The sequence below is a fragment of the Chlorocebus sabaeus genome, unplaced genomic scaffold, assembly GCF_047675955.1.
Source record: "Chlorocebus sabaeus isolate Y175 unplaced genomic scaffold, mChlSab1.0.hap1 unalloc_scaffold_114, whole genome shotgun sequence".
Lineage (NCBI taxonomy): Eukaryota > Metazoa > Chordata > Mammalia > Primates > Cercopithecidae > Chlorocebus > Chlorocebus sabaeus.
The window spans coordinates 701537-719205 of record NW_027326902.1 but is presented as its reverse complement, the minus strand read 5'-3'; the positions used below and the strand labels follow the sequence as shown (position 1 = coordinate 719205).

The 17669-nt window shown below is 50.8% G+C and overlaps 1 protein-coding gene across 1 annotated transcript; it reads right to left on the bottom strand.

Moving 5' to 3' along the window:
• Positions 1 to 9054: 9054 nt before the first annotated feature.
• LOC140710971 (olfactory receptor 2V1-like) lies at positions 9055 to 10439 on the bottom strand. The gene has a single exon (XM_073013958.1). It carries the CDS (start codon positions 10204 to 10206, stop codon positions 9268 to 9270), a length of 939 nt encoding a protein of 312 aa, XP_072870059.1. The 5' UTR covers positions 10207 to 10439; the 3' UTR covers positions 9055 to 9267.
• Between the last annotated feature and the right edge of the window lie 7230 nt (positions 10440 to 17669).

Sequence of the window (17669 nt, the reverse complement as noted above, 5' to 3'; positions counted from 1 at the left end):
GTGGGGCGCGGGAAGCCCCGTTCCCCACGCCCCGGTGTGGGCGAAGGCCACCGGCGAGGGAGCGGGGGGACCCCTGCCGGGGGCCGCGTCGGACAGGCCGCCTGCGTGTGCCGGTGCCCCGGCACCCTGGCCTGGGTGCCTGGCCCTCCGGTTCTGAAACCAAATCTGAATCCGGGACTCCGGGAGGCCCGTCTCTCTGGCCAGCTCTTCCCGGGTGGCGATGCCCGGAAAGCGATCCTGCTGGAAGGCTCGCAGGAGCAGGGCGGTCTGGGACCGGGTGACGGCGGTCCGCTTTCGCCTGCCTTCCTGCGGGCCACGTTTCCCCAGCCAGGGCCGAGATTCCCGCCGGTGCTGCCTCAGCTGGCGTGATCTCTCGTTCTGAAACCAAATCTGGACCCTGGGCTCCGGAATGCCGATGGCCCGGGCCAGCTCTTCCCGGGTGGCGATGCCCCGGTACGGGTTCCGCTCGAAGCAGGCTCACAGGGCCTCCCTCTGGCTCGGGGTCCAAAGGAGTCTCCTTCGCCATCCTCCTCCTCGGGCTTCCGCCGGGAGGGCGCCGTGTCCAGGTGTCGGGAGAGCCATCGCGGGGAGACCTGGCAGGAATTTCGCGACAGACACCGGCAGAGAGAGGCCGGCGGGCTCCCGAGCCCCTCAGTCGGCCTGTGCACGGCGCGCAGGTCCAGCCAGGAGGCCGGCCCAGCCGGCCAGCGGCCCTTATAAAGGCCCACAGGCTCCACCCCTTCATGCGGGAGGAGCCCTGGGTCAGCCCGCCCTCGGAAGCCGGGAACCACAGGGCCCAGGGCACTGTGGCCAGGGTATGGGTGGGGCCGGAGAAGCCCCGGAAGGGGGGAGTGGGTTGGGGGGTGAGTTAGGGTTCGGGTTAGTGTTCGGGTTCGGATTAGGGTTTGGGTTCAGGTTCAGGGTTCGGGTCAGGGTCCAGCGTTCGGGTCAGGGTCCGGGGTCAGGGTTAGGGTTAGGGTTAGTTTAGGGTTGGGTTTTGGGTTCGGGTTCGGGCTAGGGCTAGGGTTAGGACTAGGGCTTGGGCTAGGGTTAGGGTTAGGGTTAGGGTTGAGGTTGGGGTTAACTTGAAGTTAGGGTTAGGGGTAAGGATTAGGCTTAAGGTGAGCGTTGGGGTTAGAATTGGGGTTAGGGTTTAGGGTTAGGGTTGGGTTTGAGGTTAGGGGTAGGGGTAGGGGTAGGGTATAGGGTTAAAGTTAGCATTGGTGAATGGTTTTGGGTAGGGGTTAGGTTTAAGGGTTAGTGGTTAGGGTTAGAGGTTAAGGTTATGGCTGGCCCTAGACTTGGAGTTGGGGTTGGGGTTGTGATTTGGCCAGTGTGCGGTTAAAGGTTAGATTTACGGATTAAGGATTTGGGTTAAGCTTGACGTTAGGGGTAACACCACTTGCCCTGGGTGACCCAGGCAGTGAGTCACTGACAGCCCTCCTGTTTGGCCCGTGGCACAGCGTGGAGCGAAATGGCCCACTGACTTTTCCAGACACTCGGACAATTTGTGATATAGTTTATGCAGTCATGCCCAGTAGTTCTATTGTTCAGTTTAATAGAATACCTAATTCTGTGTTTATTATGAATAAAGAGAGATTTCTTGTGGTTTTTCAGAATATGAAGCATATCTATTTTGCCTACCAGTTGGAAGTTCCAATACTACAGGAAGCATAAGTGCAGGTTATAATGATGGGCCTTTTATTATAAGACTGAATTCACATCAAACTGAATCAGTAACTCCAGCTGTATGAACAGGGTGAGATATTAAACATTTAATGAAAAGAATTCCTTTCTTAGGTCACAGCAAGGACTAAATATGTCTAATTATCATGCTCACTAAGAAGATGTATTGTGATATTTGCAGTTAATCACTCATTCAGTTCCAAGGGTATTTATTGTCTGCTCTGGGCATAACAACAATTGGAAGCAGTATGTTCACATGAAAAAAACTTACCTGAAGCTCTAAGTCACAACTTTCCATGAGCAGCACACATTTCTGATTTGAAATACATATCTAAAGCTTCAAATGCATAAATAGATACCCAATCTAGATCTAAGTTAATAGTTGCTTTGAATTAATTGTTTAAATTATCCTGGGAATCAGAAAGATATGTCTACATGAAACAATAAAGGTTATATTAGAATTAATAAACTTTAGAAGATGATTTTAATCTTAATATATAAACATACTACCTAAGCACAATGTTTAAATACATCTGCAACCTACTATTTTTAGATTTAGGTAAATCATTAATCCTTAAATTTGGAAAAGATTCCAGTGTTAGAGCTCTAGACTATGAAACTTGGATGTTCTTCTAAAATTTTTGAGTTTTTATCCAGAAATACATATTTTCCTGACACTGAGAACCGCAAGAAATTTCACTTGGAGTCTCCACATAGTCAACCATGTGTGATGTCAACATCAGTGTAATAGATACTATCACAAACATCCTGTGACTTTTATTTTTTTTTATACTTTAAATTCTGGGATACATGAGCAGAACGTGCAGGTTTGTTACACAGGTATACACGTGCCATGGTGGTTTGCTGCACCTGTCAACCCGTCATCTATGTTAGGTATTTCTCCTAATGCCATCCTTCCCCTAGGCCCCGACCTTGCAACAGGCCCCCGTGTGTGATGTTCCCCTCCCTGTGTCCATGTGTTCTCATTGTTCAACTCCCACTCATGAGTGAGAACATGCGGTGTTTGCTTTTCTGTTCCTGTGTTAGCCAAGAATGATGGTTTCCAGCTTCATCCATGTCCCTGCAAAAGACATGAACTCATTCTTTTTTATGGCTGCATAGTATTCCATGGTGTGTATGTGCCACATTTTCTTTATTCAGTCTATCATTGATGGGCATTTGGGTTGGTTCCCAGTCTTTGCTATTGTGAATAGTGCTGCAGTAAACATACGTGTGCATGTATCTTTATAGTAGAATGATTTATAATCCTTTGGGAATATACCAGTAATGGGATTGCTGGGTCAAGTGGTATTTCTGGTTCCAGATCCTTGAGGAATTGCCACACTGTCTTCCACAATGGTTGAACTAATTTACATTCTCACCAACAGTGTAAAAGTGTTCCTATTTCTCCACATCCTCTCCAGCATCTGTTGTTTCCTGACTTTTTAATGATTGCCATTTTAACTGGCATGAGTTGGTATCTCACTGTGGTTTTGATTTGCATTTCTCTAATGACCAGTAATAATGAGCTTTTGTCATCTGTTTTTTGGCCACATAAATGCCTTCTTTTGAGAAGTGTCTGTTCATGTCCTTCACCCACTTCTTGATGGTTTTTTTTTTCCTTGTAAATTTAAGTTCCTTGTAGATTCTGGATATTAGCCCTTTGTCAGATGGATAGATTGCAAACATTTTCTCCCATTCTGTAGGTTGCCTGTTCACTCTGATGAGAGTTTCTTTTGCTGTGCAGAAGCTCTTTAGTTCAGTTAAATCCTATTTGTAAATTTTGGCTTTTGTTGCCGTTGCTTTTGGCGTTTTAGTCATGAAGTCTTTGGCCATACCTATGTCCTGAATGATATTGCCTAGGTTTTTTTCTAGGGTTTTTATGGTTTTAGGTCTTACGTTTAAGTCTTTAATCCATCTTGAGTTAATTTTTGTATAAGGTGTAAGGAAGGGATCTAGTTTCAGTTTTCTGCATATGGCTAGCCAGTTTTCCCAACACCATTTATTAAATAGGAAATCCTTTCCTCATTGCTTGTTTTTGTCAGGGTAGTCAGACATCCTAAACTTTTAAATTTAAGAATTTACATTTTTTTAAAGTAACTGACAACTGACAATCATTTAAAAATCCATAACTTAAAAAAAAATTCCTTCTGTGTTTTTAACCAAGAGAAATGAAAATCTGTTGACACAAAGGCCTGAATATAAGTATTCATAACAACTTTCTTCTTAATAGCCAAATATTTTTAAAATAGCCTATCACTGAAGAATAGATAAGCTGTAATATATTCCTACAATGGTTACCATGTCTACAGAAACTCCCAAAATTAGCCACGAGTGGTGGCGCACACCTGTAGTTCCTGTAGCTACTTGGGAGGCTAAGGCGTGAGTATCGGTCGAGCCTGGGAGATTGAGGCTAGAGTAAGCAGAGAAATGACAGCACCCTGGACATGGCAGCACATGCTCACAGTCCCACCAGGACAGAACTGAGAGCAGGGAGCGGTTGGAGTGGACCAAGGCTTTGGCCTACGGCAGGCCCTGAGCTCAGACGGGTGAAGGAGTTCATAGTTGTCTGTCATTAGAGTCGTTCTGCCTCTGGTTCAGCTGCTCAGGGCTGGGCAAAGCTAGTCACTGTCTCAGAAGGACCCACAGATTGTCCCAGAAGACAGGGCGGGCCTTGTGTAGACTGGGCCCTGCTTACTCGTCTCAGGACAGAGTCTGGGTAAGTTGGCCAGAAAAGCCATTGTCATCATTTGAGCTGGCCCTCAAAGACAAGAGCTCAAGGAGCAAAAGTGCAGATTGGTGTAAATTGTCACAATGTCCTGGAGGGGGCCTCTGAGGTCACTTGGTCAAATGCCCACAGCGTCTTCTGGGGAAACCAGGAGTTGAAGGCTGTGCTGCCTGTGGGTCTCCCCCTCTGCTCTAGTCTCTTGGGGGGTGGGGTGGGGTGAGGAGGTTCCTAATCTGGGTCCTGTCTGGAACCTCTTTCCTTCTGATCACCGGACTCTAGGCCCTGAGTTTGACAGTTTTCCCATCCCGGCAGAGGCTAACAAGACTCCTGCCTTCATTTCCACCCAGGATTGGCCTGGACAAGACCCTTCTTTGGTCTTTAAACTTATTCATGTCATTAAGCTCATTTATCTGTTCTCTGCTATGCACACACTCAGTCATGCCACCACCACTCCCGCCATGTCTGCCATCTTAGCAGGGCTGTGCATGCCAGGGCACCTGGGTCTGTGAGGGTGCGGGCACCTCTAGACCATCAAACTCAGCTGCATCTCCCTTTTCCCCACTGGGCTCATCCACATGGCTGCCCACCCCCAATGACAATGGATGCCCTGGCCCCACCCCCAATGACGATGCACGCCCTGGCCCCAGCCCCAACGACGATGCACGTCCTGGCCCCCCACCCCTGGGGGTTTCTTGGGGACATCCTAGGTGTGATCTCACTGGGTCTGGGCTGCCCCCTCCTCACTGCCTCCTAGGAAGCCCCAGTCCCTGCTCACTTTTCAGTCATCAGGCTCCGGCTGCGTCTCCCACACATTCGGAGCCAGCCTCTCCCCTCATCCGCCCGGGGCCCTTCCTCCTTCTGAAACAGTCTCTCCAGCCTGCACCTAGCGTGGGTTTGGACAAAGCCCCTGTATCCTTCTAAGCTCAGGGCCTGCACGGGCCAAAGCCTTGGCCACCCCCGAGGCTGCCCCCTGCTCCCTGCAGTTCTGTGCTGATGGGGCTGCGAGCGTGCTGCCACGGCCAGGGTGCTACCATTTCACTCGGACGTGTGGAGGGTGGGGTGTCATCCTCAGGTGTCAGCTCAGGACCACACAGGCCCTGGGACAGCTCCAGGAAGGCCCTGCCTGCCCGGGTCACCCTCATGCAGGTCCCACAATGCAGACATCTGACAGTGACCACGGTGGATCTTGAGGAGACAGGTCGACCTCCCAGCACCCCAGAAACTCGGCCCTGGGAGTGGCTGTGGGTTAGAGGGGAGGGCCTTGCCCACGGGAACATCAGGCCTTGGACACTTTCCCACTGCAGTGCTCCCTGGAGGGCACCTGGGTGTGGCTTTTGAGGTCCCCAGAATCGCACCCACCCTCTGCCTGCAGGTGTTTCCCACCACCCTCCCACGAGCCCCTTCCCCTGAACGTCCCCAGTGCTGTCCTCAGCGGGGCCTCTGCTAATCCTCTCCACAGTCAGTAGGAGCTCCCACCGGGTCCTCCTGGGCCGGCCCTCGCTGCCGCCACGCACCTCACTCTCTTTACTGTCACCAGCCCCCTGCAGTCCATGCTGTTATTATCCCAACGTGACAGATGCGGACACCGAGGCACAGAGAGGCTGGCAGCCTTGCCAAGGGCAGCAGGAGGGAGGCTGGAGTAGCCTGGACCCCACTCCGCTCTCTCGTTCACCGGCACTAGATCTGTCTCTATGGCCACATCCCGGGCTATTTCAGACCAACACGATGGCACAGGTCACTTAAATAAAAAAGAAAACAAACAAATGTAAACACCTGCGCCTATCCCTTGCTGTCCGTGCGCTCCTCTGATTGGGATCGTGGCTCTCTGCTGCCCTCCTGTGGCCGTTGGTTGTCCTGGGTGGGGACGGGCGCTGGCCTCGGACAGCAGCGGATACTGATTCCTCCAGGGTCAGACCTTGGCGCGCAACGTGATCAGGACAGATCTGAGCCCGCGGTTATGGAGAGGCCAGCTTAGCTTTCATACGTGTCACAAACACATACACAGTCGTTCCAAATGGAGGTGTAGAGCAATTTTTAAATTTAAAATTCATGTTTTATGTTTATTTGTTCTAGAGATGGGGTTTCGCCATGTTGCCCAGGCTGGTCTCAAACTCCTGGGCTCAAGTGATCCTCCTGCCTCGGCCTCCCAAAGTGCTGGGACTGCAGACATGAGAAACCCTGCCCAGCTGAAATGGAATATTTCTAATTTGTAGAGATAGGCTCTGTCTGAGCTGCCCTGGCTGGCGTGCAGTGACACTGCAATGTCTGACTCCCGGACTCAAGGGATCCTTGCGCCTCAGCCTCCCATCTTCAGCTGGGATTATAGGAATGAGCTGCCACGCCTGGCTTCAAGCAATTTTTATATTCACACACACAGAACATGGACCTAACTGATTGCCATGAAGATTTTTCACGTCTATGCCCCCAAACTACCCAATACAATGAACGGACAACTTGATGGGAAAGGATTTGGTAAGGCAGTAGGCAAAAAAAACTGGCCTTGAGCATTTTAAACTATCAGTTATAAAAAATGTCAGGTATACACAAAAGTGAAGCAAGTAACAAAAACTCCCACGACCCCTGGCGAGATTCTTGCTGCTTCTACTCTCCTGTGCTCTCACGTCTATTTTCTTTTTACTTTTTGTTTATTTTATTTTATTTTTTTGAGACAGGCTCCTGCTCTGTCTCCCAGGCTGGAGTGCAGTGGCACGATCACGGATGTGTGCCACCACACCAGGCTGATTTTTGTATTTTTCGTAAAGATGGGGTTTTGCCACGTTGCTCAGGCTAGTCTCCAACTGCTGGGCTCAAGCAATCCTCCCACCTTGGCCTCCCAAAGTGGTAGGATTACAGGTGTGAGCTACGGCATCGAGCCCCCTTTCACACGTATTTTCTCTGTGTATATTATTTCCTTACAAATCTCTAACAATTCTAAATCTCTAAGTTTGCAGTCGCTCACACTGAGACTAGTTGTGCAACGCTTGTTTCATAAGGAGCATTGATAGTGAACTGAATTGTGTGCCTGGACATAAGAGGACCCTGTGGAACCTTTTTGTGATCTGGAACTTGCCACATTTCTGGGTGCTGGTAGGTGTTCAGTAGATATTTTTCAACTGAATGCCTGGTCCTTGTGCAGGAAGTGAATTAAGGACACAAAATCAATGCCAATGAAATGCAAGAAAATGAAATAGGAATTATCCCACCATGATTAAGGCAAAGGCTGGTAAAACTTTTGTTTTGGCGATTGTGGTCCAAAATCCTGTGTCCATGAAAGAGGGCTAGATTAAGTTTGCTATAAATTTTCTTCCAGTCTAGAGATTCAGTGGTTATAGATAAACAGTTCTGGTTGGAATACTCAAGATACTTATGGTTTGAGGGGTGCAAAATCCTAGAGAAATCTGAGTGGGCATGAGGTTAATCAGGGATGCTTCCTGGAAGAGGAGAATTTGGGGCAAATTGAAATTTGTACAAGGCAAAAATATATGATGAGAATGAGAATACACAGAAAGAGATTTAAAATTATAGAGCTTATGGCTGGGCATAGTGGCTCATGCCTGTACTCCCAGCACTTTGGGAGGCCGAGGAAGGAAGATCACCTGAGGCCAGGAATTAAAGACCAACCTGGCCAACATGGTGAAAACCCGTCTCTACTAAAAATACAAAATTTAGCCAGGCATGGTGGTGAGCACCTGTAATCCCATCTACTTGGGAAGCTAAGGCAGGAGAATCACTTGAACCCCAGAGCCAAAATCATGCCACTGCACTCCAGCCAGGCGACAAGAGTGAAACTCTGTCTCAAAAAAATATATACAGACAGCTTAAATTAATTTGGTAGGTTGGGCATTACCTAAGTGGTATCAGCAAGAGGTCACAGAATATACCAAGATGCATTTACACAACAGAAAATCTTGCAGCCCCGTGACTAAGGAAAGTTACTTCTATTTTCACCAGTCCTTGGAGACACCTCTTCAGGCAATTAAATGCCCAAGGGAAGGAGCCTCCTGCGAAGTTGTTTGCTCATCTCAGCTGCGGCAAAAAACCCGTGTCTCCCATGGGGAGGTGAAGAGGAAAACCGGATGATGAGGCAGGGACGTACCGATCTGAGCCGCAGCTTCATCTCCTGTAAAATGGACATCATATTTTCACCACAGAATGTTTTCTGTGAGAATTAAGCTGAGTGGACAATCTAAAGTCATCTCCCATGGTAGGCCCTGGGTGCCACCTCCCTCCGCTTCTCTAATGTCCAGCAAACACCTCCCTGGGGTTTGGTCTAATCCTGAGGCCCAGTTCCGGCCTTTTTTCTCTCTGCCTTCAATGGAGATAATTTTTTCCGTGAAAAGAGGATTCTACTGCAAATATATGCAAAGGACAGGTACAGAGCTTGGAAGCATGGATACAAGTCCTGCAAATAGTTCAAACCGAAATACTGAAAATCAGTTTTCAAATAGCAGATGAAATTTTGCCACCATGCTCCAGTCTTCATTCCCCAAAGGGGAAGCAGTTCAGCCAGTTTTCTCCTTACAGAGGCTGAGCTGACACAGAGCGGCGCGCACTGCTAGGGTGTGGTGAGGAGACAGCAGGCTTGGGGGATTTCCACTGAATACACAAGCAAGCAGTTACACAGTGTGAGGGGTGGACACTCTACAAAGAGAACGATGAAGTTTTATTTTCTGCCATCTATAAGTTGTTCACCTAAGACCCTAGTGCTGGGCTATAACTGGTGTGAGACATCATGTAAACAGGTGTCATGATCCTAACCATTAATGAGAAAACCAAGACTGAAAATAAGCAAATTATTCACCTGACAATCCAGAGCCAAGAGATGGCAGAGCCAGGCACTGGATGCCTTGGGTTCAGTGCTGGCTGCCAATCCTGCAGTGGTCCAGCCCCTTCCTCAGTGCCCCCATCACCTCCCGGTTCCTCAAGCTGTAAATGAGGGGGTTGAGCATGGGAGTAAGGACCGTGTAGAAGACAGAGGCCACCTTGTCATGGCTGGGGGCCCGGTAGCGCCTAGGCCTCAGGTACATGAACATGGCTGCCCCATAGAAGAGGGTGACAGCTGTCAGGTGAGAGGAGCAGGTGGCCAGAGCCTTTTTCCAGGCCTGAGCAGAGCGCATTCGCAGCACAGTCCCTAGAATGCAAGCATAGGAGGCCACGATGATGGAGAAGGGGAGGAGAAGCATGAAGACACAGCAAGCAAAGTGAAGGGTGTCAAAAAGGGAAGTGTCTACACAGGCCAGCTTCAGTAAAGCTGGAACCTCACAGAAGAAGTGATCCACGTTCCTCGAGCCACAGTAAGGTAAGCTCATGGCTGCCACCATCTGAATCACTCCATCGATTATCCCAAAGGCCCAGGAGCTCCCAGTAATCTGGAGACGGACCTTCTGATTCATGAGGATGGGATAGTGAAGTGGGTGGCTAATGGCCACATAGCGGTCATAAGCCATGAGTCCCAGCAAGAGCCCCTCAGAGCCCACGAGAGAGACAAAGAGGCCAATTTGTATCCCACAGCCCACAAAGGAGATGGACTTCCTGCCAGACAGGAAGTTGGCTGCCATCTTTGGCACAATGTTACAGACCAACATGAGGTCCATGAGGGAGAGCTGGCTGAGGAAGAAGTACATGGGGGTGTGAAGTTGAGGGTCCATGTAGATGAGGAAGATGAGGAGGACGTTCCCACCGAGGGCCACTGTGAAGACCACCATCACTGCAGAGAAGAGGACAAGGTCAGTCTGGCTGTGGGAAAAGATGCCCACGAGGATGAAGCCATCTGTGTATGATTGGTTCACCATCTTCCCATGGCGTAGTCGTTCACAGTCACCTGAGAACACAGAGAAATTATGAGACTGAGAGACATGTCTCTATCGTGCTCCAAATTCTTCCGTTCAACAGCATATGCTCCGAGACATGCAGGAGGACACGCTCGTCTTCCTGTGACACAGGTGACAGGACCTCTGCCAGCTCTGGAATTGGACTCCACATGGTTATTCGTGCACGTCCAAACCCAGAGGGTAGAAATGGGATCATTTCATGTGCCCCAGGACTGTTGGACGATTCTCCTTCAGCCAGCAAAGCCCAGGCTTTCCACATAGCTGGGGTCACATGGGTTTGGTCCACTGTCTCTAACGGGCCTTGGACTATTTCATGCCCAAGAGATCATTTACATGTGTTACAAAAAGGAAAGATTATGGAGATGTGAGATGTTCTTTAGTCTTTATTTTGTTCAGGTCAAAAATCCTGGGACCATTTTCAATTTCTCTATTTCTTTAATTCCCTAGGTCCAAACCATCAGAAAGCCCTTTGGCCGTACCCTCAGTGTTTCTCAGAATCTAATTCGCTCTTCCCACCCCCACCTAAACTACCCGAGTCCCAGCCACCCTCCTCTCTCCGATGGGTTATTGGAGCCTCTTCCCCGGTCTCCCAGCTTCTGACCTTCAACCCTTGAGTCTATTGTCACAGCATTTGTAGAGAGTCTGCTAAACTGTAAGGCATTTGTGCAACTTTCCTAGTGAAAGTATGTCGATGACATCCTAAATTACTCCAAATAAAGCCCAGGTCTTACAGTGGAAAGTAAAGTCCTACATCACACACACACACTCAGAGACACACACAGACACACACACACATAGATACATATAGACACACAGACACATGGAAATACACACGCACACACATAGACACAGACACACAGATATACACACAGACATATACAGACACATGGAAATACACACACACAGACATATGAAAATATACATGCAGAAATACACAGAAACACACAGACACACACATAGGCACGTGGAAACACACACAGACACAGATACACAGACATATGGAAACACAGTCCCCCGCACGTCCCTCTGAGGTCCCCTGTGGCCCCTCCCTTGCTCACAGAGCTCCCGCGGGTCTCCTGGCCTGGGTGCCCATGCCCTCCGTGCTTTGCTGTTTTCCTAGGTCTTTCCCAGGTCTCCCTCCCTCCCTGCTTCCTGTCTTTCCTCAGACGCAGGTCTTCATAGAGAGCTGTTCTGTGGCAGCGGATGAAAAAGCTGAACGTCTCGCTCTCCCAAGCCCCTTTCTGCTGCCATTTTTCCAGGGCACCGACGCCATCTGACACGCACACGCTCCCGTATTTGGACTGTGCCCGTCTGTGAGATCCACCAGAGTGAAGGCACCGTTTCCATTCGCCATGACCTTGGCAGCCCCCAGAATGGTGCCTGGCTCATAGCGGGACCTCAACCCATACGTGGTGACTGAATAAAGTCAGACGTGATGGAGTGACCTGTGGCTGCAATCTCCATTTTCTGCAGAAAGGCTCCCACTTCACTGGCCGTGGTCTGAGTGTCACAGGAGTTTGCTGTTTGAATCGTTTCTACCAGAGGACCTGCTCCACATAAGGGCGGCCATTTATCTGTGAGGCCTCTGCACGCTGGTGTATCCACGTCCACCTTACCTCACTGCAAGGCTAAATGCGGCTGCTCCACGGGACGCCACACTCTCTGTGCCAAGACCCCGGGGAATTTCCTAAACTGGGATGGGCCTGCCCAGGCCCAGGACCCTGCAGCTGGCTGCTTGATCTGTGTCCCTAGGTAAGGGAGCTGGTCCTGGTTCGTGCCCAGGAGGGTGTGCCCAGGGGTCCTTGCCACGGATGACCCCTGGAGTGATGTGAAGGGGATTTCTACAGGAGCAGATCTGTTCCCACAGCAACCAAGCACCATCTCAGCCATATCAGCCACAGGTTCCACCAAGCAGTGAAACAAACCGGGTCCCCCCAGATCCCCCAGCAGAAGGGATGCCCAGCCCTACCACCGTGTCCAGAGGCACCAGCCACAGGCACCTCCCAGGATGTGCACTCCCCACTCCCCCTCCCCAAATCTCTTAAACTGCAGTACTACGTGGTTGACTGATGCCATTTCTCCCTCCCTCCTGCGTGGTTCCCCTGCTCTCAGACTCACACCCGCTGTGCACTCAGCATCTCCCCTCAGCTGCCTCACGGGCTTGTTCCACCCGAAGTGGCTTCTCCCCCGGAGATGTGCCTGTTCTCCCCTCTCAGCTCAGTGAGTGGCAGATCTGTCCAGGTTCACAGGTCACAACACTCGCGTCATCCAGGACTCCCGTCCTTCCCTCCACACACATGTCCCAGACATCGGAAACCCCTGCTGGCTGCTCTTACAAAACACACCCCTGGCCAGCACGCACCCCTGCCAGCTCCCGCCTGGCCCCACCACCTCTAGAGCGTCCCTGGAGGGTGGCAATGATCCCGACTGCGTTTGCCTTCCAGTCTACCCTGGCACGCCCCAGCCTGTCCCGGTCTATCTGTCACATAGCCCTGGGGTGGACCCATCTCTGCAAGAATAAAGCCAAAGTACTTCCAGAGGAAATGCAAGACTCCTCAGCAGCCCTCCACCACCACCCACGCCTTTCCTTCCCCTCTCCCAGGATTCCCTCCCTGCCCGTCTCCCCAGCCTCCTGGAGCTGCTCCCACGCTGCAGGACAAGGCCAGCCCCAGGGCCTGGACACTTTCTCTCACCTCCGTGCAGAAGGCTCTTCCCAGACCGGCCCTGCCTTGCTCCCTCACCTCCTCCTCCTCACCTTCTCAGCAAGGCCTTCCCTCAGCACCCGTTCAGAGTTGAAACCTTCCTCTGCCTCCCTTCCCCGCCTTGGTTCCCACAGCAGGTCAAGGGGCACGGCGGGCCCCAGGCTGCTCACGTGGGTGTCTGTTCTCTGCTTTCCCAACTAGAACCCATGTTCCCCGGCGCCACGGGTGCTCGTGGCGGGATCCCTGGCTCCCGGAACAGTGCCTGGCACGTCTGTTATGTGCTCATTCTCACTGTTGCCCCGGCTGGAGTGGAGCGGCGCCATCTCAGCTCACTGCAACCTCTGTCTCCTGGATTCAAGCGATTCTCGTGCCTCAACCTCCTGATTAGCTGGGATTACAAGCCTGTGCCACCACACCTGGCTAATTTTTATATTTTTAGTAGAGATGGGTTTTGCCACATTGGTGAGGCTAGTGTCAAACTCCTCGCTTCAAGTGATCTGCCCCCTCCGCCTCCCAAAGTGCTGGAATTATAGGCGTGAGCCACCGTGCCGGCCACACTCAGTCAATACATGTTGAATGAATAATAATCGTGTTGGCTGGGTACTGTGGTTCATGCCTGTAATCCCAGCAGTTTCGGAGGCCGAGGCAGAAGGACCACTTGAGGTCAGGCGTTTGAGACCAACCTGAGCAACAAAGCAAGTCCCCGTCTCTATTGTAAAAATAGAAACAGTTATCCGGGCCTGGTGATTCACACCTGTGGTCCCAGCTACTCGGGAGGCTGAGGCAGGAGGATCACTTGAGCCCAGAAGTTCGAGGCTACACTGAGCAGTGATCATGCCGCTGCACTCCAGCCTGGCTAGCAAAGCAATATCATGTCTCAAAAAAAAAAAAGAAAATGTACTATGAAATACAACAGAATTTATTCTTCCATCTCACTGGCTCACTTTCCTGCTCTCTAACTTCAGACCTTTCGTTTGGGTGTTTAGTTAACGGCTTCACTTTTCTTCCTAGAAACCACAACACAGAAGAAGCCACTGCGTCTCTGCAATATTCTCCCCGGGACGGGAGGACCCCATCCCTTGTCAGCCCCCTCCTTCCTACCCCTTCACCTTCGCTCTCCCCACACATCCATCCTTGTCTTCCTGTTGTGGACCACTCTCCACCCCGGGGACCCAGAGCCCAGTCTCCAACCCAGACAGAGGGAGGGGGACAGGAAAAGGGGAGTAAGACACCAAGGAGAGAGAGAGAGACGTGGGTCAAAGGAAGAGGACGAGAAGAAAGAGTGAGGAGAGACACCACACCAGCAGAGAGATGCCCCTCCAAAAACCCAGACAAAACAATTACACCCTGATGGAGGCAGACAGTAGGAGGAAGAGCAAGTGTTGATGAACAAGACAAATGGGGATGTGAACCAGCAACAGGAGCAGGAGCTGCAGGGAAGAGAGAGGAGGCAACAGGACAAGACCCTCACTCACCTGTGGGTGGGTCCCCTGCAGGGAAACATACTCAGCAGGGACGCCTGCAGAGGAGATCCTAGCATCAGAGTCATGCACTCATCCTCCTGTGTTTGCTCCCACTGGGTCAGGAGACGGGAGGAGCCCCAGCCCCAACCTCCTTCCTCAGCTCTGGCCAACTCCTCGTCAGGCTGCGGAGCCCATGGCACCCCCGACCTCTGGTGGCCCCTCAGGCTCAGAGAGTGTGGTTCACACAGACCACAGCCTCCTCTCAGAGGGAGAAATGGGCTCAGGGAAGGAGCTGGTGCTGGGCAGGAGGGCAGAACCAGTGGCGGTGCCCTGAGCCCACCCAGGATGCCCACCTCCCTACAGGACACCCTGGCTCTGGCCCAGGTGGCAGAACCGCCTCCCACTGCCCACACAGGTACTGAACCCAGACACGGGGTGAGGAGGGGAAGCTGACTTCAGACCTCAGCTCCCAGGGGACCCCACAGACTCCAGCCCTGGAAGGGGCACTCCCAAGATTACAATTAAAAAGACCCACAGAGGGGCCTGGGGACAGGAACAGGACCAGGGTCAGTGGGGACAGTGTGAGGAAACCCAGCTGGGGAAGGAAGGATGCAGGACACAGGAATACAGAAACGCAGAGGACATTCTTGGTGCTCCACATTGCCCCCCACACACACGTCCACTTCCCAGTGACCTCCAGCACCTCCCATGGGGTCTCCATGTCACAGCTGTCCCTTGGGCCCTTGCTGCACCCCCCAGCCCACACCTGTCCTTCACCTGCCCCCATTAAGTCAGCCTACATCTCCCGTGACATGCAAGGCACTGGGTGGGGGGCTCTGGACACAGTCCTTGCTCAAGGGGTTCACAACCTCGTGGGAGGGAAAGAACAGTCCCCCCTTCACGAGAGTCAGGTGGAGCGTGGGGGCCTGGCTGGGGTCATCATAACCCTGAGAGGCGTTTCTGCAGGGTCTGTCCTCATGGTCTGCTGGGGATGGGGCTGAAGTCCACGGTTCTGATGCTGCCACGCGTGCAGGCCTGGGGAGCCCTGCCTTCCACTCTCAAGAGCATTTCACATTGGAGGATGCATTTTATGGTCATCTGTGGCTTTATGTCGCACGGAAGCAGGTCATTTTCTCAGGGGCCAATGTGCTTGAAATCCCCTTGCCACACGGCTCAGACACCAGAGGCGTTTGTTCCTTCTGAATCTCCAGTTCCCCGGTGTCTTTCCTACCACACTTTTGGTGCGTGCCGTCTCCCTGATCCAGCTTCCAGCTACGGCAGGAGTCTGAGGAACATGCAGGCAAGGAGGCCATGAGGGAGACGCAGGAAGACCAGGGACAGACAGAGGTAGACTAGGGAGGAAGGGAATGGCCACCTCGCAGCTGGTGTGGTGCAGGCTGGCTTTTGAGGACTGGACCTGGAGCATCTCCTACTCCTCTCCCATGCCAGCCTTCTCCTCTATCCTCCTATGCACCCAATGCTTTCCACACTCACACTTTTTCTCCAGCCACTTCTCCCCATCAGCATTTCCTCTCTCTTCTTCCTCTGTTACTCTTCAGCCTTATCTAATTCCCCAAGACCCAGCTCAAGCCCACCTCCAGCCAGAATTCCTCCAGAACTCAATCCACCAAGACTTCCGCCTGCCGCGGCTTCCTGTCCGTTCCTCTGGCAGCGTATGTCCACGGCCTGCTGACAGCTCTTGTATTGCCTTTTATCGTATTATTCAGGGGGAACTTTTGATGACATGCAAACAAGGAAACACTTTTATTTTTGTACAGCCACTGCTTTTAAATAAGACATCACAATTCATTCTCCACATCTTCATAACATCTCATGCAGATCAAGAGTTTTCTGGTGACTTTGGGTAGTAAGACAAAGGCTCATTTATATATTCTAAAATCCAGTCCATTGAAAATCAAAATTTGAATCTCACATTCAATTCGGTGTTGGTCCCCTTGACACAGCCTAAATCAAGACTAACTTCGAGCTTGGAGACCCGCAGTAGGGAAGGGAGAAGAGTCTGCTAACAGCAATCATAGTATGCATCCTTTCAGATTTTAAGGGAGGTGGGGATACTCTTTGAAATGTCAGTTTTTCTCAAATAAATTACTAGGATGTCTGAACCGATTTCTTTTACTTGGAGAACTACTTTGCATAAATAGAGGCACTCTCTTTTATATGAGTAGCTTAATTTAAAAATGTTTAATCTGGCGTGGTGGTGCATGTCTGTGGTCCCAGCTACTCCAGAGGCTGAGGTGGGAGGATCACTTAAGCCCAGGAGGTCAAGGCTGCAGTGAACTGAGATCACACCCCTGCACTTCAGCCTGGGCAACAGAGCCAGACCCTGTCTCAAAAAAAAAATATATATATATATATATAGTCTAGGACATTCAAATTGTCAAACTCCCCTAATTTTTGTACTAAAATGAAAGCAGCAGCTGTCACATTAATATCCAGGAGACGTCATTATTGATGTTTCTCCGGTAAGAATTCTTAAATGCTCATCCTATTATTATGTTTTATTCTTGCTAGTTTAGAGAAACCCACTGATGTATCTACTGAGGAAATTATATAATTTCTGAAATTTGTTTGTAGATAATCCAGCTGTGAAGGGGAGAGGGAGAGGTGGGTGGGGTGTAGACGTAACAGTGTTGACCCTGAGCTGCCAATTGCCAGCACTGGGTGGTGAGTGCAGAGAAGTTTATTATACGATGCTTCCAGGCTTTGGATGTGTCTAAAATGCTCTATAACGAGAACTTGGAAGGTCGCTGGACACTGGTTGAGTGAACTATAATGTATCCACATAACAGAGTGCCGTACAACTGTAAAAGGACATCGAGTGTTTCTTCTTCTGCACTGGAGTGATCTTCAGGAGATAATGAGGGGAAAAGCCTGGTGCAGAACAGAACACAGCCTGCTGCCTCCGGTGTGAGAAAGGAGGAAATCTATGAACAAGGCTTTTTTTACATTTTCAAAATCAACTATAAAAGGATAATTGCAAACTAATAAATACGGTTCCATGTTGGAGGAGGGAAGAAATGTGGTACGAGATAGAGACAGAAACTAGTTTTTTTTTTTAAGAGACAGGGTCTTGCTCTGTGGCCCAGGCTGGAGTGCAGCAGTACCATCATGGCTCACTGCAGCATCCAACTCCTGAGGTAAGGGCACTCTCCTGAGCTCCAGAGATCCTCCTGCCTTAGCCCCTGATTAGCTAGGACCACAGGAGCATGCCACCACACCTGGGTGATTCTTTAATTTT

Coding starts and splice junctions, on each gene's coding strand:
- LOC140710971 (XM_073013958.1), bottom strand. CDS start 10,206: ATGGTGAACCAATCATACACAGATGGCTTCATCCTCGTGGGCATCTTT.